The 21,611-nt window shown below is 35.8% G+C and overlaps 1 protein-coding gene across 3 annotated transcripts in view; it reads right to left on the bottom strand.

Moving 5' to 3' along the window:
• Positions 1 to 21,611, bottom strand: part of ORC3 (origin recognition complex subunit 3) — a 123,637-nt gene that overhangs the window by 39,499 nt on the left and 62,527 nt on the right. For all 3 annotated transcript variants that reach the window (XM_027856217.1, XM_027856233.1, XM_027856226.1), the window contains exon 12: positions 953 to 1,069. In XM_027856217.1, coding sequence (XP_027712018.1) covers positions 953 to 1,069 — 117 coding nt within the window. The remainder of the gene's footprint in view (positions 1 to 952; positions 1,070 to 21,611) is intronic.

Genomic DNA, 21,611 nt, shown 5'->3' with positions numbered 1-21,611 from the left:
AGATATATCAGAGCCCATATATGGGCTATTCCTTATGCCTAAAGTGCACCCCTCCTTGTCTCTAAGGAATCAGATATATCAGAGCCCATATATGGGCTATTCCTTATGTCTAAAATGCACCCCTCCTTGTTTCTGCCTCTTAGAATTCCTATCTTCCCTTGAAACAGGATTCTGGTACCATATCTTATATGAGGCCTTTGCTGATTCCTTAGTTGTTAAGTATTTTCCTTTGAAATTACTTTGTATTGATTTGTATATACTATAGTACAGAATGTCTCCCCCTCAGCAGAATGTAAGAACTTGACGGCAAGGAACATTTTGGTTTTATCTTTGTATTCCTGGTGATTTGCCTATAATGAGTATTCAATCAGAGACAGAAGTTCTAGGTCAAAATTCTCACATGAAGCAGAAGTACTAATCGTATGTAACGTTTCTTCCTTTTACAGAATCACAGTTTATTAGAGCTAGAGGGCAACTTTCTCATTTTGAAGATGAGGAAACTGAGGCCCAGAGAAGCTAAGTGGTTTATTGAGTTCATCCAGTAAATTAATAGCATTTCCAGTACTAACTCTCAATTTAGTTCAGTTCAAAAAATATTTTATCCATGGCCTATTTTTAAAAAAAAATCTCTCAATAAGTTCCTCGGCCAAAGCAGAAAGACTTAGGTGATTTAGAAAAGAAAATCACATTTATACATTTCAGTTATGTCACAGAGAAGCTGCATATATTGTGAAATGTGGTTGTTCATAGTTGTAAACATTTGGAGAGAAAACACATTTTCAGTTACCAGTACTACTGTGTGCAGCTGTAATTGATTCAGATTTGCAAAACTTTTTTTTTTAAAAAATAGGACATTATTTCAAATTCAGATTCCTAGAATGTTCAGGAAATCAAAGCATATAATTACCAGCATTCCTACTCCACAAATTTCCAATTAGAAAGTATTAGTTACCTGTCGGCCCAAGGGATACTTGGGAAGAGAAGACATGAATGCATGAAAACACCTCAGAACTAAGAAGAAATTCTCATGGTAAATGTGTAATTCTTCCAGGAATCTCAGAGTTTCTTCCTAAATATCAATTAAAAATTTTCAACATAATATTCAACAACAAAAGCAATGCAATAATACCATGTTAGGAGAAATTTTTATTAAAAAATTAACTTTTCCCAACTATTAAACTTATAGCAAGCCAACAAAAGAGCAAATTCTGAATTACAAGATGCAGATCTCAATTCAACAGTTTTGAGAAGACAAACAATATATAAGATGAGAGGTAGGCAAATCTAAATACATTTCCCATAAGCCAGGTATTCTTTTGCAAATGCTAGAATCAGTTCTGTATTTCCAATAGGCATATATTTCTAATGCTGTGGGGTTAGGGAGCAGAGATGGGCAAATGTACAAACGAGCATCTAACTGGCAGCTCTATTGTACCAGTCACCTCTCAAGAACAAAAAATGGAACAAAGTGTTCCGTGCAAGTGTCCAACAGTACTCTGCTGCCCCACCAGTATCAGATGGGCTGATAAGATGACCAGAAAACCACATGCAATTATTCATGAATCAATGTAATTAACTCAATGAAATTACGCTAATAGCATGTGCTTTCATGAAGGTATTATTACAAGGATATATTTACCTCATTCATGGGGGAAAAAAAGTATAAAAGAAAAAATCTAGGGGTAAAATTTTTCTCATCATTCTGTAGTGGAAATATACATAGATTGAGTACTCATTCAATCCTAGTCGTTGTTGATAAAAAGGATAGAAATTTTAACTCGTGGAGAAGACAATAAACTTGACAAAGTGAGGCTGGCTTCTCCAGTTGTTATGGGAAACTCAGTCCCAGCATTCAGTATGGCTTCTTGGCTGTTTATAAAAATAGGCCAAAAGTTGAATGGGAAGTGAATTCCAAGGGTTATTTAAACCCCAGAAGCCCTTCATATTTCTAGTTTGAAAATACTTCAAGCATACTATATATATATAGTGGATATACATTTCCTTGGGCTTGACCACTTTGGGATGCTGATCTTGTATACTGGATTCCATGCATTTAAAATTATTTTTTATTCTGAGTTTAACATCACATGAAATGGGTATTTCCATATACAAAGTAGAATAGAAAAAGAAGACTGTATATGAAACAAAGAATCTAAATTATAAACAACTTGCTTTGCCTTTTATGCATAATTCAACATGTAATTTTTAAAGCCTACCTGTCTCTTTTCTTGTGACTTTTCTTCTGTACTCTTTAATGCATTTCTTTACCCTCTTTCATTTGTTTAAAAAATATTTTATTGGTACCTTTTTTTTCTTACATTACCTACATTTCTTTATGTATTCCCCCTTTCTTTTTCCCCACTCAGGGAGCCATCCTTTACATCAGAGATTTTTTTTAAAAATGAAGAAAAAATAAACTCAGCAAAGCCAATCAACATATCCAAAAAAAAAAATGTTATATGCCCTGTTTCATTTTCATCGATCCCTACCTCTGCAAAGCAGTGGGGGAAGACATCTTCTCACATCTTTTTGAGGACAAATCTGGTTTGATTCCATGCATTTTTAATGTAACATTTGACTTTTCAGAGTATTTTGAAGTTGTTTTGGTAATAAATTAAAAAAATTTCACAAACTATCAAATGACCTTTTTACTAGGATGTTTCCAAACTCTATTTACTGAAATATTTTCTCAAAGCCTGATATTAACAAAGTATCCTTAGTCTTTGTCTTCAAATTTCATTTCCTAAGAAGTCAAAAAGAAGATTTAAACTACTCTACTGTGTCTTCCTTCAATAACACTTACTTAGCTGATAACCATTATCTTAAGCTCTCAACCATGCTAAAAATAACTGCTCAGATATAGATACAGTCAAGTAAATTGGATCCATAAATGACTAGTTCGATCAATTTCCCTCTGCTCACTGAGAAAATCAATTCCTTGTTCAGCAAACTATGGTTCATTACACTGAAAGCATTGTAGGAATAAAAAAAATGCTTTTAGCTCTAAAATGTTTTTCTATTATTCCTTTAATTGGCAGATCAGTAATTTAAGAAGTGACAAGGTAAGATCTGAAGCCTATCACACTGAGAGTAGTCACATTCAAAAAGGCACATTAGTTGTAACATAAAAAAGCATACTGTAACTACTTTACATTATAAACTATAAAACAGAGAGGATATAAAATCTGTACTTAGTAATTTGCTTTTTGTATACTCTGGCAGCTTTGAAATAGAGCTTTTGCATACAAAAATATATCTGTCATTGATTATTAATAACATTTCATACTGACTTGCACTACATATTGTTTATTTCTGTCTTAGAAATTAGATTTGTTAAGAGAGGATGTCTCAAAGCAATTCATCTTCCTTAGTGTAGTCATCCACAGGTATGGTCCTTGACATATTTACAAATGATCTGAAATTTAAATAGGAGTCTTTCTATACGTGCATGTACTCTGAAACTCTTATTATTCTCACAGCAATACAAAACTTACATGGCAGATGAAACATCACACTAATACTCTTTTGCCAAAGAACACTTCAAGATGGTTTTTGGGACTGAAATCAAAGTTGCCTTTCCTGTATTGTACACCTATTTTCCACCTTTCACTTTTCAACTTGAGATTCCAAGTGATGATATAAGGGTATCTTTTAAAATTATTTTCACAGCTACGTATCTATCCTCTCTCCTACAGTGATGAAAAAGTATACCTTGAATCTGGTTTCCAAATTCTAACTACAATAAAATATTGAATAACTGGACCCTCAGAGATTAGTTATTTTGGACAGCTGAAATTAACCAGGTAGTTGGGAATTAATCCTTACATTAAAAAAAATTTTTTTTCTAATGGAAATCTTTTGCAAGAAGCCTTTCCCTAGTGCCCTGTGAGGTTAGTGCCTTCCCTCTGTGATTATCTCCAATTTAGACTGCAAATGTCCAGTTTGCATATAATTGCTTGTATATTGTCTCCCCCATTAGATTGTGAGCTTCTTCAGTGCAGGGGCTATTTTTGCCTTTCTTTGTGTCTCCAGAGTTTACCTGGAATGTAGTATATGCTTGATAAATGTTTGTTCAATAATCAATAAACATTTGTTAAGCACCTACTATGTGACAGGCACTATGCTAAGCACTAGGGTTATGATGGTCCCTGCCCTCAAGGAACTTACAATCTAATGGAAAGTGACAACATGTAAACAAATATATACAAAGCCATCTATATAAAGGATAAATAGAAATAATTAACAGAGGGAAGGCAGTAGAAAGAATTAGGAGAGGTTGAAAAAGCCTTCCTGTAGAAGGTGGAATTTCAGTTGGGACTTAAAGGAAATCAGGAAGATCAGTAATCAGGGCCAAGTAAGGAAAGCATTCTAGGCATGGGACAGCCAGAGAAAATACCCAGAGTCAAGAGATGTAATGTCTTGGTCATGGAACAGCAAAGAGGGACAGCGACATTGGATTGAAGACATCAAAATGTATTTGCAGGAAGTAAGGGGTAAGAAGGCTAGAAAAGTAGGAAGGATCTAGGTTATGAAGGGTTTTGAATAATAAACACCAAATTTTGTATTTGATCCTTGAGCCACTGGAGTTTCCAGTATAAGGAAGTTGCATAGCTGGGACTATGTTCTAAGAAAATCACTTTAGTAGCCAAATGGAGGATGAATCGGAGTGGGGAGAGACTTGAGAGAGGCAGACCCACCTGAAAGATGTTGCAAAGGTGAAACTGCCAAGCCTCAACAACAGCATGAATACGACTTTCTTCTATAACGTACAATACACTTCCACAAATTCTTCAACAGTAATAGCGAATATAATTTAACCTTTTCTTGACTCAGTGACATCATTATGGACATTAGTATTGAAATGTGCTGTAGCTGTACATGAAATAACTCACGTTTGCAAAGTGTTCATTACTTTATTTGCTTTCCCTAACTTGTATGTTAAGAAAGTTGAACAAGCATTAAAATCTCCATTTTGAAAAAGAAGAAATGGAGGTTCAGAGAAATGAAGTGACTTGCATGGTCAGTAAACAGTAGAGTCAGGAGAGAACCCTAGTCTTCAGATTCCTAATCTGTTGCTCCTTAACCTCCAAACTGTGTGGGGATATGGCCTACTGGTACATGGGAACTAGCTTGTACCAGCTCATGAAGCCAACTGTTGAGAGCATTTAATCATTGAAATAAGCAAATTCCACAAATGAGGGCTTGATTTATTATTTTGTTGATTGTCTAGGCTTAAGAAAGTGATGGGGGCAGCTAGGTGGCGCAGTGGACAGAGCACCAGCCCTGAAGTCAGGAGGACCTGAGTTCAAATGCAGCCTCAGACCAAACACTTAACACTTACTAGCTGTGTGACCCTAGGCAAGTCACTTAACCCCAATTGCCTTAAAAAAAAAAAAAGTGATGAAAAAAATGTTTTAAAAGTTTTCCTGGGAGAGTCACTTACCAGCACAATCCTGGATATGGGGCTGAATGAGCCTTGGAAATTAATTCCCCTTTTTTTAAAAAAAATAAACTTTATCAAAGAATGGTATGTATTAATCAGTTTTTTGACTCCTTTAATTTTTAATACAGTGGCAGTTATATTATTTTTGCTTTCACAAGCCTTTTTTGATTATTTGTATAGATAAAATAAACCTGTAGCTATCATCATGGCATTGCCTTTATATGACTTCACATACTCTTTTGAATTCATAATCATATATTTAGAGCTAAAAGGAATCCTAGATACTGTTTGTTACGGCTCAATAATATCTCATTATACTCTTATTCTATAATTTAAGTCTTTCGCTAATCAATGGCCATTTAAATTTGTTTCTAGCACTGTTATGCATTTTTCATACAAATAGGTATTTTGTGCATAGAGATCAATATGCCAGATATCTGAAGGAAGGAAAGTTACCAAAAGCATGGGGAAAAGTCTCAGACCTTATTAAATCCAAAAAAGGCAAGGGGGGTGGGAAACTAAAAGAACATCAATAATTACCAACCTATATGCCTGTTCTCCCATCTATAACAAAAGCTTTATGAAAGTCATAAGTCATCTATACATGTACTGGTAAGGAACAAGCAGGCTTTCAAAAGCCATAGTCATTAATAGAGCACATCTTTATCATTTCACAATTAACTGAGTGACATAGAGACTATAAGATGCCATTGTTTATTTGCTGATTTTTTTAAAAAGTATTTTATTTCACAGGACAAAATGCCACCTTATATGCTCTCTTAGAAACTGTCTCTTATTTATACACTAAAATCATTGAAAATTTCTTGGAATATATAACAGAAAAAATTCTGTTTAATGGCTGTATGATGATAATCACCATAAGAGGCATAAAACAAGGAGATGTACACTTGTCAAAGGTATTTGCTGCTATCTATGATGGAGAAAATTCAGGGCAGAGTCAAGACCACAAAGAGATTCCCTATGGATTGTGAGGTCTTCCAGCTATTCCTATTTGTAGATGGCATTATGATTATTGCAACAAGTCCCATAACATTGCTGTGCCATCGTTCTGGGCTACACACCTACCGCTGGCTTCTCTGACTTCCTTGCCATCTCCAGGTTCTGAACTCTGAACTTAATGTCTTAAATGTTGCTGATGTCAGCTTGCTTTTTGGTCATTTGCCTTTTTTTTTTTTTTTTTTGTAAATAAGGTATGTATAGTTACATGATGTCTAGGGAAGTGTGACAGTTAAAGGGCATCTATTTTTAAACCAATAGCACAGCAATCCATCCTACCCTGCATATTCCCATGGCACTGCAAAAGTATTTTTCTTTATTTGGTTTCAAGGATCTAACTACAACTAACTTCTTTTTAAAAAAATTAATTAGTCAAAGAATAAAGTAGCTTTTTAATCTTCAGAAGACCATTAATATCATTAAAAACATTCCCAACCTTGGATTCACTCTCTATTCTTCATTCTCCTTGACATGACACATCCAATTTTGCTAATTCAACCTTCATAAGATCACTTGCATTCAATTGCTTCTCTCGCATGGCCACAACCCTAGTTCAGGTCTTCATCACTTCTTGCCTGGACTATTGCCTTAATGGCAAATGGTTTCCTTGCTTTCCCTTTCCGACTGTCTCCAACCCATCCCCACAAAGTTGCCGAAATAATCTTCCTAAAGTAGAGGTCTGACTTTGTCACTCCTTGTTCAAGAAACTCTAGCAGCTCCTTAATGCCGGTAGAATAAATTACAAACTCCTTGGGCATTTGTATTTTACAATCTAGCTAGAAACTACTTTTTGTTGCATATACGTTATATCTCCACTCTTTGCCACCCCACAGTAGAATGTGATCTACTTGAAGACAATTTTTCTTTGTACCCTCAATATTTACCTCATAGAGAGAAGGTTTAAACAATTTTTATTGAATTTAATCAGATAACTTCAGATTCTCCATCACACACACAATAGCATCTATTACCTCCATTATTGTTTTATCCATTCTTTTACCTTGCTTGTACTTATTTGCTTATGACCATTTCAAGAATTTGTGCTTGAGTGTTTGAGGAAGGGATACTTCAAAAGCTACAAATTAATCATCATCAGAGACATGACACTACTGCAAACATGACACCAGGCCACAATTTTCTTTAAGCCTACTGCAATGTCTGCATTTTAGCAGAATTCCAGGCATAGCCAATATTGAAAATCACATTTTAAATGTTATAATGAGACTCAAAGAACTATATAATACTGGAATGACAGATTAACCTTCTTTTTGGTAATGACGTTTCATACTTTGAATACAATCCTGTAGATGTAAGATTCGGTAGGTTTCCTCAAAAGTGTTCCGAGTCTGTATTAGAGAACCTTTGTGCTAAGTTTACTAGTCAGATTCTGTTTACCTACATCAGAGAGACTCAATAGTGTTATAAGGCAGTGCTGCTTTTCATTCCCTAGTAGCCTTATGGTAATTGGAGGTAGGGGGATATTGACAATGAAATCTCTGGGGAAAGGAGAAAATAGAGGCTGATAATGAAATTTCTAGCTTGGGGGGAGGGGAGAAGGGAATCTCTGCCAGCTGAGAAAGCTTCTGTGTAAGGCTTCAGTTTTTACTAATTGCTTATAAGGAGGTCTGACCTAAATGTTCTAAGTGGTCCTTACCTAATACAGAACTAAACAGAAACTGTTGTCTACTTTCTTTGTGCATATAGTTATCAATGTTGAGATGATTCAATTTCATGTCATACAAGGATCAGTCAAAGGAACTGAAAATGTCTGGCCTGGAGAATAAAAGACTTAAGAGAGAACATAGTATCTCTTTTTAGATATAAGAAAGGCTTTCATGTAGAAGTGATATCAAACACAAATAGAAACGGGGGCCACTAACCCATAAGTAAGGATCCCTGAGGTTCACATATTGACTTTGTTTTAAAATGTATTATTATCATCTGTGTTTTATTGTATTTTTATTTATTTTGTCAAATATTTCCCAATTACATTTTAATCTGGTTCAGGCCACACACAGGAGTGTTGTGGGTTGCATCTGGTCCCTGCAGGGTGGATACCTCTGATATAGAAGACAGATTAGACTGGCTCTGTCTGGTCCCACAGGGCAGAGCTAAAACAAAATTGTGGAAATTGCAGAAAGGTAGATTTTGGCTCTATATATGGAAAATATTGCTAATAATTAGAGATTCAAAAGTGGAACATGCTGAATCATGATTGGTATGGGTTTCTTAACTATTTTGAGACTGGCTGATCACTGGTCTGGGATGGTTCACAGGAAATCTCTGTTCAGCTACGGTTTGACTAGATGCCTGTCTACCAAGTATCTCTTCCAACTCTGAGATGTTATAATATGCTCTGTATAATAACTATATTTTAAAGTTGAGTTTCTACAGCCACTATGAAATGGATAATTGTTATAATTCTACATTCCACTTAAGGTTCAGAAAACTGGATAAATTTTCCACTGATTTTTTTTTCTTTAAGTGTTAACTATACCTTGATGTTGATATTAACACAATGTAAGAATGCCTAGAGAATTGATATTATTGTTTAAACCTTTTAGACCTTGCATTACTCAGTGAAAATGACTTTTTTTTTTAAAGAGAAAGAAAACAATGTATTTATAACCTTTATGGCAGCGTTCACTGATGTCCTAAACAATCAATCAATCAAGTTAGCTTAAATGTCAGGGAATACAAAGACAAAAATGAAAGTGTCTCTGTCCTAGAGGAGGTTACATTTTATCAGGGAAGTTTGCTATTGGAAACCTCAATATAGTATATTCTAGAGCAGTAGTGTCACACATCGTCAAACTCAAATAGAAATGGGGCCACTAAACCACACATAAGGATGCCAGGGGCACATACTGACTTGGTTTTAAAATGTAATATCATCTAAGTTTTATTGTATTTTCATCTTGTTAAATATTTCCCTATTACACTTTGATCTTATTCTGCTTGAAACCCATGGCATGTTTGACACCTCTATTCTAGAGGACTTGTTTTCTGTCTTTTGGGTACATTTTTTGGACATTACTGAATCTGCATGGTACAGTGGGAAGATCAGGGACTAAGGATCAGCTCTGACATTATCTACGGACTAAAAGTAAGTCACTTCAATCTTCTTTGACTTCAGTTTCCTTATCTATAAAGTGGGATATTAATAATGTGCTGCATACTCCACAGTGTTGATGAGTCTTTATAAATAAATCTTAAAGCATTATATGTGTTATTAAATCATCTTTGTTAACTGCTCAAAGGAGAGAATTAAATAATCTCTACTCTGAATACAGAATTGGAGAACTGTAGCAAGTATCCTAAACTGAAGCTATAAATGATTCACACTTAGCTATTCTTTTTTTTTTTTTTTAGGCAGTTGGGGTTAAGTGACTTGCCCAGGGTCACACAGCCAGTAGATGTCAGAAGTGGGATTTGAACCCAGGTCTTCCTGGTTCCAAGGTCAACTTTCTATTCAATATGCCAGGCTGATTCTCAAAGAATAAAGAATGCTTTATTATTAATTTATATTTTTCACCTACACAGAAGAACTGTTAAGTAATTTTGGTTACCTTACTAAATACTTATCTTTTAAAGTTTATTTTTACTAGTCAAAGATGAAATATTAAGCACTGATTGGTGATTAGACTGTCAAACAAGTAGAAATAGAATCATGAATATAGGTAGTAGAAAGGAATTTAGAGAATGAGCCTGAGCCCCTCGTGTTACAGAGAAAACTAAAGTCCAGACTTAACCCAAGGTTACACAACTAAAAAAACAAGATTCAAGTCCAGGTCTGTTGACTTTCAGTGCAGTGTTTTTCTGTGGTGTGCCATGCTTCCTCATTATGTATATGCTATTCAGCTCTAAAGGTTCTCTACATTTCTCTGCTTTTGACAAGCAGTAGCCTTAACAAAAGAGCAAGTGTGCTAAATATCAAGGCATCGTTAACAGGGATGATGAGGTCAACTAATTTGTGACTAGCAACTTCATGCCCTCCCTCAACCCCACCTCCAAGACACACTCTGCTGTGCTCTATCAACATCTGCTTGGTGATTCACTGAAGTGAGGATGTTGATTGTGAAATAGCTCTCACCTACTTGTTTGTACAAAGCGGCCAAATTTCAGACTATTGGCAGTAAACGTGTTTACGTGTTGAATAATTTAAAAATGAAAGATGCTATTCTATGTTTCCTGTTATGAGAAACTGAGGTTCTAGGGTAGGATGTATGTACATTATACTATGATTTTGAAAGGCAGTCAACACTAAACCCAAATGACCTCAGTATATACTAATTTGATTATTACAAGTTACATGGGACATGATCATCCCATCCCAGGTTTGTGGAGTTAAATTTAATCCAACAAACCTTTATTTAGTCCTGTCTGTGTGTAATCTTCACCTAAAGTAGCCTTCCTGACCACATGGCACTTACAGTCTAATGGGGGATAAGACACATACCAATAACTACAATTCAAAATAATACTTACATGTATAAAAGAGGTACAAACCAAGTTTACTATGATATTTGAGGGAGAAAGGTCATTACCAATTGGTAGGAAATCAGAACTTCCTTAAAAAGGAGCCATTAGGTTATGTTAGGTTAAACCAGGTTTAGTGCTGGAAGGACCTTCAGAAACTATGTGGTCCAATATCCTCATTTTATAAATAAAGAAACTGAGGCCCAAAAGTAATTTGCCCAAGGTAGGATTTGAATCCACTTCCTCTGACTCCAGAGTCATCACTCTTTCTCCTTTACCAGTGGTGGGATAGTAAGAGATTATTATATAATATTAATGTCCTAATTATTCTAAGGCCAATATTACTGGCCTTATTGTCAGACAAGAAAGCATAAAGTTTACTCAGCAGGCAATAAGAAATCACTGAAAGGTTTCAGGCAAAGAAATGACACAACCAGATCTATGCATAAGGAAAATGTGTTTTGAAGCAATGTGAAGGATGCTTTGGAAAGAAAAGAAAGTAATTATAATAATGATAATAATAGCTAACATTTAAATAGCACTTACTATGTTCTAGGCACTGGATTAAATGCTTTACAATTATTATCTCATTTGATTATCCCTATTTTACAGATGAGGAAACTGAGGCAAACCAAAGTTAAGTGACTTGCCCAAGGTCACATAGCTGGTAAGTGTCTGAGGCCAGATTTGAACTCAGGTCTTTCTGACTCTAGGTCACTGAGACACCAAGCTGCCCTTCTACTAGCTGAGGTAAAGTAAGAAAACCTGTTTTTGTGTATATATTCATCACTGACTATATGGAAGAATGAGTTTTTAATAAATGTAAGAATACTGGAGTTTTTAATTTAAAAAAGAAATTAACAGTGGAATAATCAGAAGATGAACAAAGAATCTGAGGAGACTTAAGTAGAGAACTAGCAAGGTACAGTGAAATGAGGGCTGGATCAGGGATCCTGAGTTCAAAATCCCAGCTCTGCTACTTATTCCCTATGTGACCTCGGACAGGTCACTGAACCTTTTTGGACTTCAGTTTTTTCATCTATAAAATATAACCTCTAAAGTTCCTTTGAGCTCTAAAACTATGATGCTGTAAGACAGGATGAGACAGTCTTTTGCAGAATAACACAGTCTCTGCCTAGAAATTCTGATAAGTCTATGGTTTAGTTAGAGTATTACAATCTCTGCTCAAGAAATTCAGATGTACTTTTCTTTCTTTTTTTTCTTTAGGCAATTGGAGTTAAGTGACTTGCCCAGGGTCACACAGCTAGTGTCAAGTGTTTGGTCTGAGGCCAGATTTGAACTCAGGTCCCCTCCTGACTCTAGGGCCAGTGCTCTAACCACTGTGCAACCAAGCTGCCTCTAGAAATCCAGATGTACTTAAGAACCTGAGGGGAGCTGTTTCTTCATGTTTTAAATCTGGACCTGTAAGATTTTGAAAGAAGCCAGTAAACTCTCTTTTAGGAGTCTTTCATGCCAATGGTTCTAAAGAGAAACACTAATTGTTGGGTTCCACTTCTCTTTCTTCTATGTGAAAATACTAACTACATTCAGTACCTTTCTCACTTATCAACTGAAAAAGAATTGTATTAACATTCTATTACACTGTAATACTAAATGCCAATTGCCAAAGTACTTGGGCTCATTTTGTTCCTTGTTTAATTACATTACACTCACTACACTCATTTTAAAATAATTTATAACTTTTAAATAAATAAAACAAATGTAAAAGATCATACAATTTTTTTTCTAGACTATTCTTTAGTAAGTAGGACAAGAGATAAGATATGGCACACAGGCAAGACATATTCACATACAATCAACATAAAAAAGTAGAGACTCCTTTAACATTTGTATTTGCTCTTGAGAGCCCATATCTGAAAACCTATTTAATCTTATTTCAAAGCACTTAGGAAAATAAATAATTAACAAAAATACAGATAAGACAGAGCATTTGAAATATTGGTCCAAAATTATCTCATAACTCATCGTTAAACTGAGAAAAGAAAACAGAACTCCCAAGTGGCAGTCTACTTCTGTTAAAACAAATGTTTACAGTATTTAGAATCTCAAATAAGGTGACCACCACCATACAAGGAAGGTATCATTATATATATATATGATTTTATTTTTTATAAGTGAAATATGAAATCATTAAGCACATAAAATTAAAAACAAAACATATTTACATAGGATATTTATCTGCAGCCTTTAAAGGCAAGTCTGAGTTCCAGCAGATTTTGTTTTTATAGTAGAAGAGTCAGAAGTTAGTTGCTCCAAGGAGCCTCAAAATATATTCTGGGAAAGCTACTTCTTGACAGCAGTCCTGTTTTGTAAAGAGCAAGGAAACTGTTAAGAGGAGTCATCAGAAAGGATATGGAAGAACAGAATACTGCCAAAGGGGCCAGGGTGGTTTAAAGGAGTCAAGGAAAAGAACAAATTTCTAAAAAGGCCCAGGGAAGGAAATCATATGATAAAGAAGCCAGCATGCCTCTGACTCTTCTTAATCCATTGCCATGCTGGTATCCTTTCCTTACCACTCTGTAAATTTTCTGCAGAGTAGAAAGGCTTAGCAAAGGGTCAATATCTTCAGATGAGGCCAAAGCAAACCAGCATCCCAAATGAGACCAAAAGATTACAGTGCTTAGGACTAAGGCAAAGAGCAGGGAGTAAAGCATGGAATAAGCAGGTAGAAGAAAAGAGACTCAGTGAAAGCTGTGGGCTTAGTCTTGTGTCTCCAAATACCTAGCAGAGATTTCCACTTGGCTGTTCCATTGCTATTCTAAACTCAAAAAGTCCAGAAACAAACTCATTGTCTCAGGCCTTCCCACCACCCTGACAATGAGCTACTAATCTACAAAGTTCTGGGATTTTATCTTTGTACTATCTCTCATATCTATCCTTTCTTTTCCATTTTTACTTCTGCAATGCCAATCTAGTCCAATCTAGTCATTTCATGCTTAGGTAATTTTAATAGTCTCCTAACTAGTCTCCCCTCCTTTAGTATGAGTCTGAAGTTTCTATCAGTTAGAAGAAGTTAGAATAGGTGGACCCAAAATGTTAAATATTAGAATAATAATGACAAAACATTGTTGAAGAAGGGAGTCAATTCTCCCTACGAATAAGAGGATGATTAAAAGATTAGAGACCTTTCAGAAGCAGCCACAAAGAGCTGTGAACAAACCACAAGGAATAATAAGTTAAAAAAAAAAAGGACTGATTAGACTGGAACAAACAAGATGAAAGGTAGTTAAGAATTACAGTAAATTAGAAAGGAATAGTCTAGTGAAGGCATGTGTCTAACAACACAGTGGATACCTGATAAGATTAAAGAAGAAAGAGACATCATGATGACCATGGGATTATAAACATGCCAAGGTGGGAATCTAGTGCTGTCTGTTGTCTTTGGTCATGGAGGCTATCAATGAAAAGTAGGAGTGAAGACAAAGAGAAATGAATAGATGAATATATGGTAGAATATTAAACGCTATCATTTGAATGATTTATCTTAATACATTGGTTCTCTCTAGCCATATCAACACTGTTCCTCTATCCCAATTATTTTCTTGATTTTGTTCAATATAGACACAAGAGAAAATGTCTGAGCCAAACTGGATCTGGCAGTAGTCCTAGTGTACATTTTAATTTCCACTCTTAAATACAGTGTTTTAATTTTGTATACAGAATAAACAGTAATATAAGAGAAAAGAGAAGAAAATACACAGAAACTAAGATTGAATCCTTGACCTTTGTTTTCAGTTATTTGTCTTTTTTTTTTTTTAAGGTGACTAAAAACAAGATTGTACTGATCTTGGAGCTTAAGATGTTAGTTATTGCCAAAAAGACTGCATTTTTCTGCTTCCTTTTGTTTTCTCTCTAGATATCAGAGGGCTCTTTTTTTTCCCATTAGGAAGAAATTTTAGCCAGCAACATTTCCTATGCTTGACATACCACACCCTAGGCATCAAATAGACAGCTACATAGCAACACTTTCTCTTTTTGTTCCAGTGAAGTTTGAATGTTAGCTAACTCTTGTTTGGGTCTGTCTTTTGTCTTCCCACTCCAACATTTACAGTTTTAATATAGGGAAGGGAGAGGTTCTTCAGTTTTAACAGGTTAACAGTTAGTGATGAGTCTTCGATTAGAAGGTTCAATCCCTAACTCACTCGGCAATTGCTAAATTCATTTCACCTCACTGTCTATCCTGTAGTCACTTCTACTTTCTCCCTAATTGTCTCCCTTAGTTATTTTTTTCTCCTGCAACAATTTCCTCCCATCTGGCTTTTCTTCCAATCCCAGAAACAGGCACAAATGGTAGTGATCAGAAGAAAATAGCAAAGGCACAAAATAGACAAAATGCTGGATGGGAGGCAGACAAAGGGATTTTTTAGACTTAGATGTTCTCAAGCAGTTTACAATCCAATTGCGTAGATAAGACATATACATATGAAAAGTTAACTGTTCAAGGCAAAGTAATAAAACCTCATTGTCTGGCTGCTTACTTGGCTTGTTTTCTACTGACTAATTCAATAATCCAAGAGTATTAAAGCCCTTACTATGTATAATGTACTGGGCTAAGAGTTGGGGATAAACTCAAACAGTCCCTGACCTTAAGGAGCTTACCTACAGTCTTTTGGGGACTTACCTTCTAGATTTAGAACAGGGATTCTTATCTTTGTCTTAACCTTTAGCAGTCTGGTGAAAGTCCTTTTCAGAATGTTTTAAAAATAATTGAAGTAAATGCTAATTTTCAGTTAGAAGTTCATGAAAATAAAGTTGTAATTTTTTTCTCAATCCAAGTTCATGGAACTGTGAAATCAATCCACAGATCCCTTACGGATCCATGGACCTTAGTTTAGAGTCATTCCAGAAATCTGAGAATTCTAAAAGGCTTGGGGTCAGACTGCAGAGGTCTCATAGTATTTGATAAAAAAAAATCAATCAACAAGCTTACTATTAAGTGCTCACTATATTCCAGGCATTGTGTATTTAGCAGCTAAACACAGGGGATACAAAGAAAAGCTAAATTAGTCCCTGACAACAAGGAGTTTACATTTTAATGAGTTCAGATAATATGTAAATAAATAGCTATATAGTATTCAAAATTATGAGGAATGCATTAGTCTAAATGAAAAAAATCCTGTGGAAGCTTAAAAAAAAGAAATCCTGATTCACCTTTGTCAGAAGACGACTAGCAGAAAGGGCCCAATACCCACTTCCTCATCTGGCAGGGAGTCTGAATATCAATTAGCTACCAATTTCTACCAGTATTCACCTCAGCACCAGTTAGCCAGCAACACTAAACCTTGACCAACATCCCATGTCCAAAGTCCCCATGCCCTTGTCCCCAAAGTCCCCGTGCCCTTGTCCCCAAAGTCTGGTTCTGTGTGATCCAGATAAAAACTTTATAAAAATTCATCCGGGGGGCAGCTAGGTGGCGCAGTGGATAGAGCACCGGCCCTGAAGTCAGGAGGACCTGAGTTCAAATCCGGCCTCAGACCAAACACATGACACTTACTAGCTGTGTGACCCTGGGCAAGTTGGGTTAACCCCAACTGCCTAAGCAAAAAAAAAAAAAAAAAATTCACCTGACTTTCTTCATGTCCTCCCTACTTACCTCCCCTTTCACCCTACTTCGCTCCTCCTTCAGTGGCCTAACTCCAATCCAAGACACCAGTGGACCCACCCAGTATGTATCTAATCCTCCCTGACTACCCCAGGACTATGCATCTCTCACCCCCTCAATAAAACTTGCTTGTTGCACCTTAGCTCTGTCTACTTCTTAAGCTGTTTTTGGTTTGTTCTCTCCTTAGAAACAGGTATTAGTTCTCTCCTTAAATACATGAGCAGAAGCCCAAAACTGCAACTAGCTTCACCTAATTTCCAAGTCCCTGACTTAGGAAATATAGAGAGCAAGGGAAGAAGTGGAAACCACATGCCTTGATAGCAAAGGCACCCTCTTCCTGACACCAGGGCTATGACTAAGGACTCTCCTTTCTGAGTGCCCCTCAGTTTTCCCCCTAGCAACCTAAGTGGCAGATAAAGAAAACTGCTAACTCTCCTTGTATAGGACTTTACCATTCGGAATCTCTTCAGACTTTAAGACAATGATACATACAAAGCAGATGGAAGAAAACCTTAGAGGGAAGACTAACAGCTGGAGTAGCAATAGGGTGAAACCAGGAAAGGCTGCATGCAGAAGATGGGCATTTAAGCTGAGTTCTGAAGGACAACAGGGATTCCAAGAGGTAAGGCAAGGAGGAAGAGCATTTCAGGCATGTGGAACAACGATTACAAAGGCAGAAATACACAAGAGATAAGAATGTTCTAGGAATAAAAAAATGGAGGCTCCTGTTGATTGGGTTAGTCAGAGAAGGATGGATGGGGGAAATCAGATTTAAACCAGGGCCTGAAGAATAGGGTATGACTTGATTAGGTGTAAAGGAAGAGAAAGTCATCCCAGGAGGCAAAAGGATGAACAAAAATATGGAAGTGGAAAATGTCTTGGTATATTTAGAAGGCACAATGAACTGAAATGTCTGTCTAGAGTGGAAGAATTATGACGGGGCATGATGAAAGGGTGGATAGCTAGATGGTACAGTGGATAGAACCAGGCCTGAAGTAAGGCCTGCACTCATCTTCTTGAGTTCAAATCTGGCCTCAGACATTTATTAGTTGTGTGACCCTATGCAAGGCACCTAACCCTGTTTTTGCCTCAGTTTCTCATCTGTAAAATGAGCTGGAAAAGGAAATGGCAAACCACTCCAGTATTTCTGACAAGAAATCTCAAATGGGGTCAGGAAGGGTGGAATACAACTGAAATGACTGAACAACAAAATAGTGAAAGGGAAAGTAGCAAAGGTAAATCAGGACCAGAGCGTAGAAGATTTGGAGTTTGGACTTTATCCTATAGGGAATGGGAAGCCAACAAAAGTTTATGAACAAGAACATGAAACGATGAAAACAGCATTTAAGAAAGACTAACCTACTGGTAATATTTAAGGGTGGATTTGTCCACTACCCTCACCAATACCGACCAACACCGAGTACAGATACAATGGCTCATTGAACAAAATGAGAAGGAACTGTTAATATCATACTGTCTAATTCAAAAGGGTGACAGTACATGATCAAAGTGAATAAAACAGATTGCTTAAAGCTGTGAGACAAACACCTTACTTTGCACAGGTGCCTGTACATAGTAGGAGCTTAATAAATGACTGTAGAATTGAAAATCTCCTGTCTGATGATAACATTATTTTTGATTAGGTCTGATGATAACAATATTTTGATTAGGTAACTTGTGCCACAAAAAAACAACTAGTTCAGGGTAAGCACAGCTTTGGCCCAGGATACATGTCTTCCTCTGTGTTTCTGTGATAATCCACTTGTAATAACTTCACCTTCTAATCAGAAAGGTACTTTGACTCCATAGTAACTCAGAGTGCAATTATATTCTGAGTAATTCCTTAAGCAAAAGTAACTTCGCTTTAGGCATAATTCTTTGTTGCTTTTGATCTGACAGTTTGCATACCTCCTCTTGGATCCTTTGCTTTGGGGATCCAGACCCTAATATGGCCTAAGGCAGTTAATAATGTTGTGTACTATTTTATGTTTGAACTCCTTACATGCCTAATAGACAAGTCTCTCAAATTCCTCAGGGCATAGGTTAATCTCTAAAGCATTTTGATTTATGACTGTGAATTGATAAGTCTTTGCTCTGTGTGTGTGGGGGGGGGGTGTGTGTGTGTGTGTGTGTACACGCACATTCACACATGTAATCTCTAAAACTACACAATTATATTCAATTTATGTCATTTTACTTTCTTCATAGTTATTCACATAAATATCCAATGATATTTCATTATTCAATAAATATCTAGTGATTTCTCAGTGTAATGTATTAATTGGAAAAACTTAAGTACCGTAAACAAAAGAACATATTTAAAAATCCTTCAATTCTTAACTAGAAAACACAAGGAATTTTGGTTATATTTAAATACTCCAACCAAGTTGAATTAAAACTTCCAAAAATGTATCTTATGTCTTTTCTTTTCCTAGATAATAACTTGGAGATGACTTTTGTTCAAGGCTGGAAAGAAATATTGGAATTGCATTCTTTTTTCCATGACAAAACATATTCCAAAATCATATTTTTTTTTGAGTAAAATATGTTCCTACACGTCAAAAGGTGAAACTTTTCATGACATAACATAATTATAAATATACAGAATCAGTAGCAACTGAGAAAAATGATTATTTCTCTCTTATATTAATAACTATTTATTATTGGGGAGAGCTAGGATTTTTTCCCTTGCTATTTAGTCATTCAGAAATCAGCCAGCATCTGAAGGAAACTGCTGATAATGAGATTGGATTAACTATCTCCTCAAACTTGTTCAGACCCCACCCAAGTGGGGAAGCTCACTGCCTTCTACTCAGGCTTTGGGGATGGGAGTGGGGGAAGAGATCCTTTGTCGAGATTGTCCAGGGCTGGGGGTGATCTAGGAGTAAAAGTGACATAATTAAAATCAGTCCCCAGGCCACCATTAGAATAGGTCCATCTTTCACTATAATAGTCATTCTTCTCATTAACTGTTAATCAATCAGAGTTGATTGCCATCAGGGAACACCTACTCCTCCAAGGGCATATAAGCATCAAGAAGCTACCATGATCCATCTTTGGTTTAGGAGAGGCAGCCAAGTGATCCTTTTATTAATTATATGCTAGCCATAATTAATAAAATGATTGCTGACCAGAAACTATGTCTCTTGAACTTTTTATACATTACACAACACAGAATCATAGTATTTTAGAGTTGGAAGAGACTTCAGTTCAAATGATAGTGCAAAAACAATCCCCGATTACATAAAACTACAAGTAGTCATTCAGTCTTCTCTAGAAGAAATCCAATGAGGAGAAGCATTGCCTCCAGAAGCATTCTTCTTTTACACAGCTCTAATTGTCACTTAGTTATTTTTTTTCTCTTTCTGATACCAAATCTTAATTTGTCTTTTAATTCATGGCTCCCAGTTGTGTACTCTGGAGTTAGGTTGAGATATTTTTCTAGCCTAAGAGCAGAATCTAATATGGTTCAGCAGAAGTAAAAAAAAGCAAGGATAACAATCATGTTCTCAGACAACGCAAAAAAACAAAAATAGTTTCAATTAAAAGAGATAATAAGGAAAACTACATTTTGCTAAAAGAGATCAGAGACAATGAATATCAAAAAATTTTACAGCAAATTTTTCTAATAAAGGTCTCATTTTTCCAAATACATATAGAGACCTGAATCAAATTCATAAAAATAAGAACCATTCCCCAATTGAAAAATGGTCAAAGGATATGAAGAGGTAGTTTTCAGAAGAAATCAAAGCTATCTATAGTCATTTGAAAAAAAGCTCTAAATCACTAATGAATAGAGAAATGCAAATTAAAACAACTCTGAGGTACCACCTCACACCTATCAGAAATGACAGATGCTACAAGGATGGGGGAAAAACAGATACACTAATTAACTGTTGGGAGAGTTGTAAACTGGTCCAACCATTCTGGAGAACAATTTTGAACTATGCCCAAAGGGCCTATAAAACTGTGCATAACCTTTGATCCAGCAATACCACTACTAGGTCTGCACCTCATAATGATCAAAGGAAAAAGAAAAGGACCTATATGTACAAAGTTATTCAGTAACTCTTTTTGAGGTGGCAAAGAACTGGAAGTTGAGGGCATGTTCATCAGTTGGGGAATGGCTAAACAAGTTGTGACTTATGATTGTAATGAAGCATTATTGTGCTATAACAAATGATGAAGGGGTTGTTTCAGAAAAACATGGCAAGACCTATCTGAACTGAAGCAAAATGAAGTGAGAAGAACCAGGAGATCCATTGTGCACAGTAATAGTAATGTTGTAATGATAATCAACCATGAAAGACTTGGCTACTCTGATCAATACAATGATCCAAGACAATTCCAAAGGACTCATGATGAAAAAATGCCATGCATCTGCAGAGAGAGAGAAATTATGAACTCTGACTGCAAACTGAAAAACAATTTTCTCACTTTATTTTTGTTGTCTTTTTAAAAAACAATATAGGACAATATGGTGGAAATATGTTTTGCATGATTTCACATGTGTAACTGATATTGGATTGCTTACCTTCCAAGTGGGTATAGGAAGGTTGGGAGGGAGAGAGAGAGTTTGGAACTCAAAATTTAAAAAGAAAAGAATGCTAAAAATAAATAACAATATTTTAAAAATAAACCATAATCTCAATACTTTCAAAGAAAAGCAGAATTTTAAAGCTGAAAGGAACCTTAAAGACCATCTTGTCCAGTCCTTTCATTTCAAATATAAGGAAAAAAAGGAACAGAAAGTTTTAATGACTTGTTTAAGGTCACAGAACTAATTAATGATATAGATGGATCTAGGAAGCAGATCTCCCAATTCTCAGAATATTGTTCACTCCTGAAGAAAACTACCATTTGATGCAAAAATAATGTTAAGACATTTTTTTTCTTAGCTGTTGGATATAACATTATTGTAGCCAAGTTTCTAAAATAGTAAATGGTATCCCAGAAGTCTTTAAGCTATTAAAGCTTAAAACTGAACTAAGAATTTCTGGGATACCCTGTATAGCAGGCCTGCACAATTTGTAGCCCTTGGCATGCCAA

The sequence above is a fragment of the Vombatus ursinus genome, unplaced genomic scaffold (assembly GCF_900497805.2).
Source record: "Vombatus ursinus unplaced genomic scaffold, bare-nosed wombat genome assembly UNPS02000582.1, whole genome shotgun sequence".
Lineage (NCBI taxonomy): Eukaryota > Metazoa > Chordata > Mammalia > Diprotodontia > Vombatidae > Vombatus > Vombatus ursinus.
The sequence above is the reverse complement of the archived record's forward strand: the minus strand, read 5'-3'. Positions and strand labels throughout refer to the sequence as shown.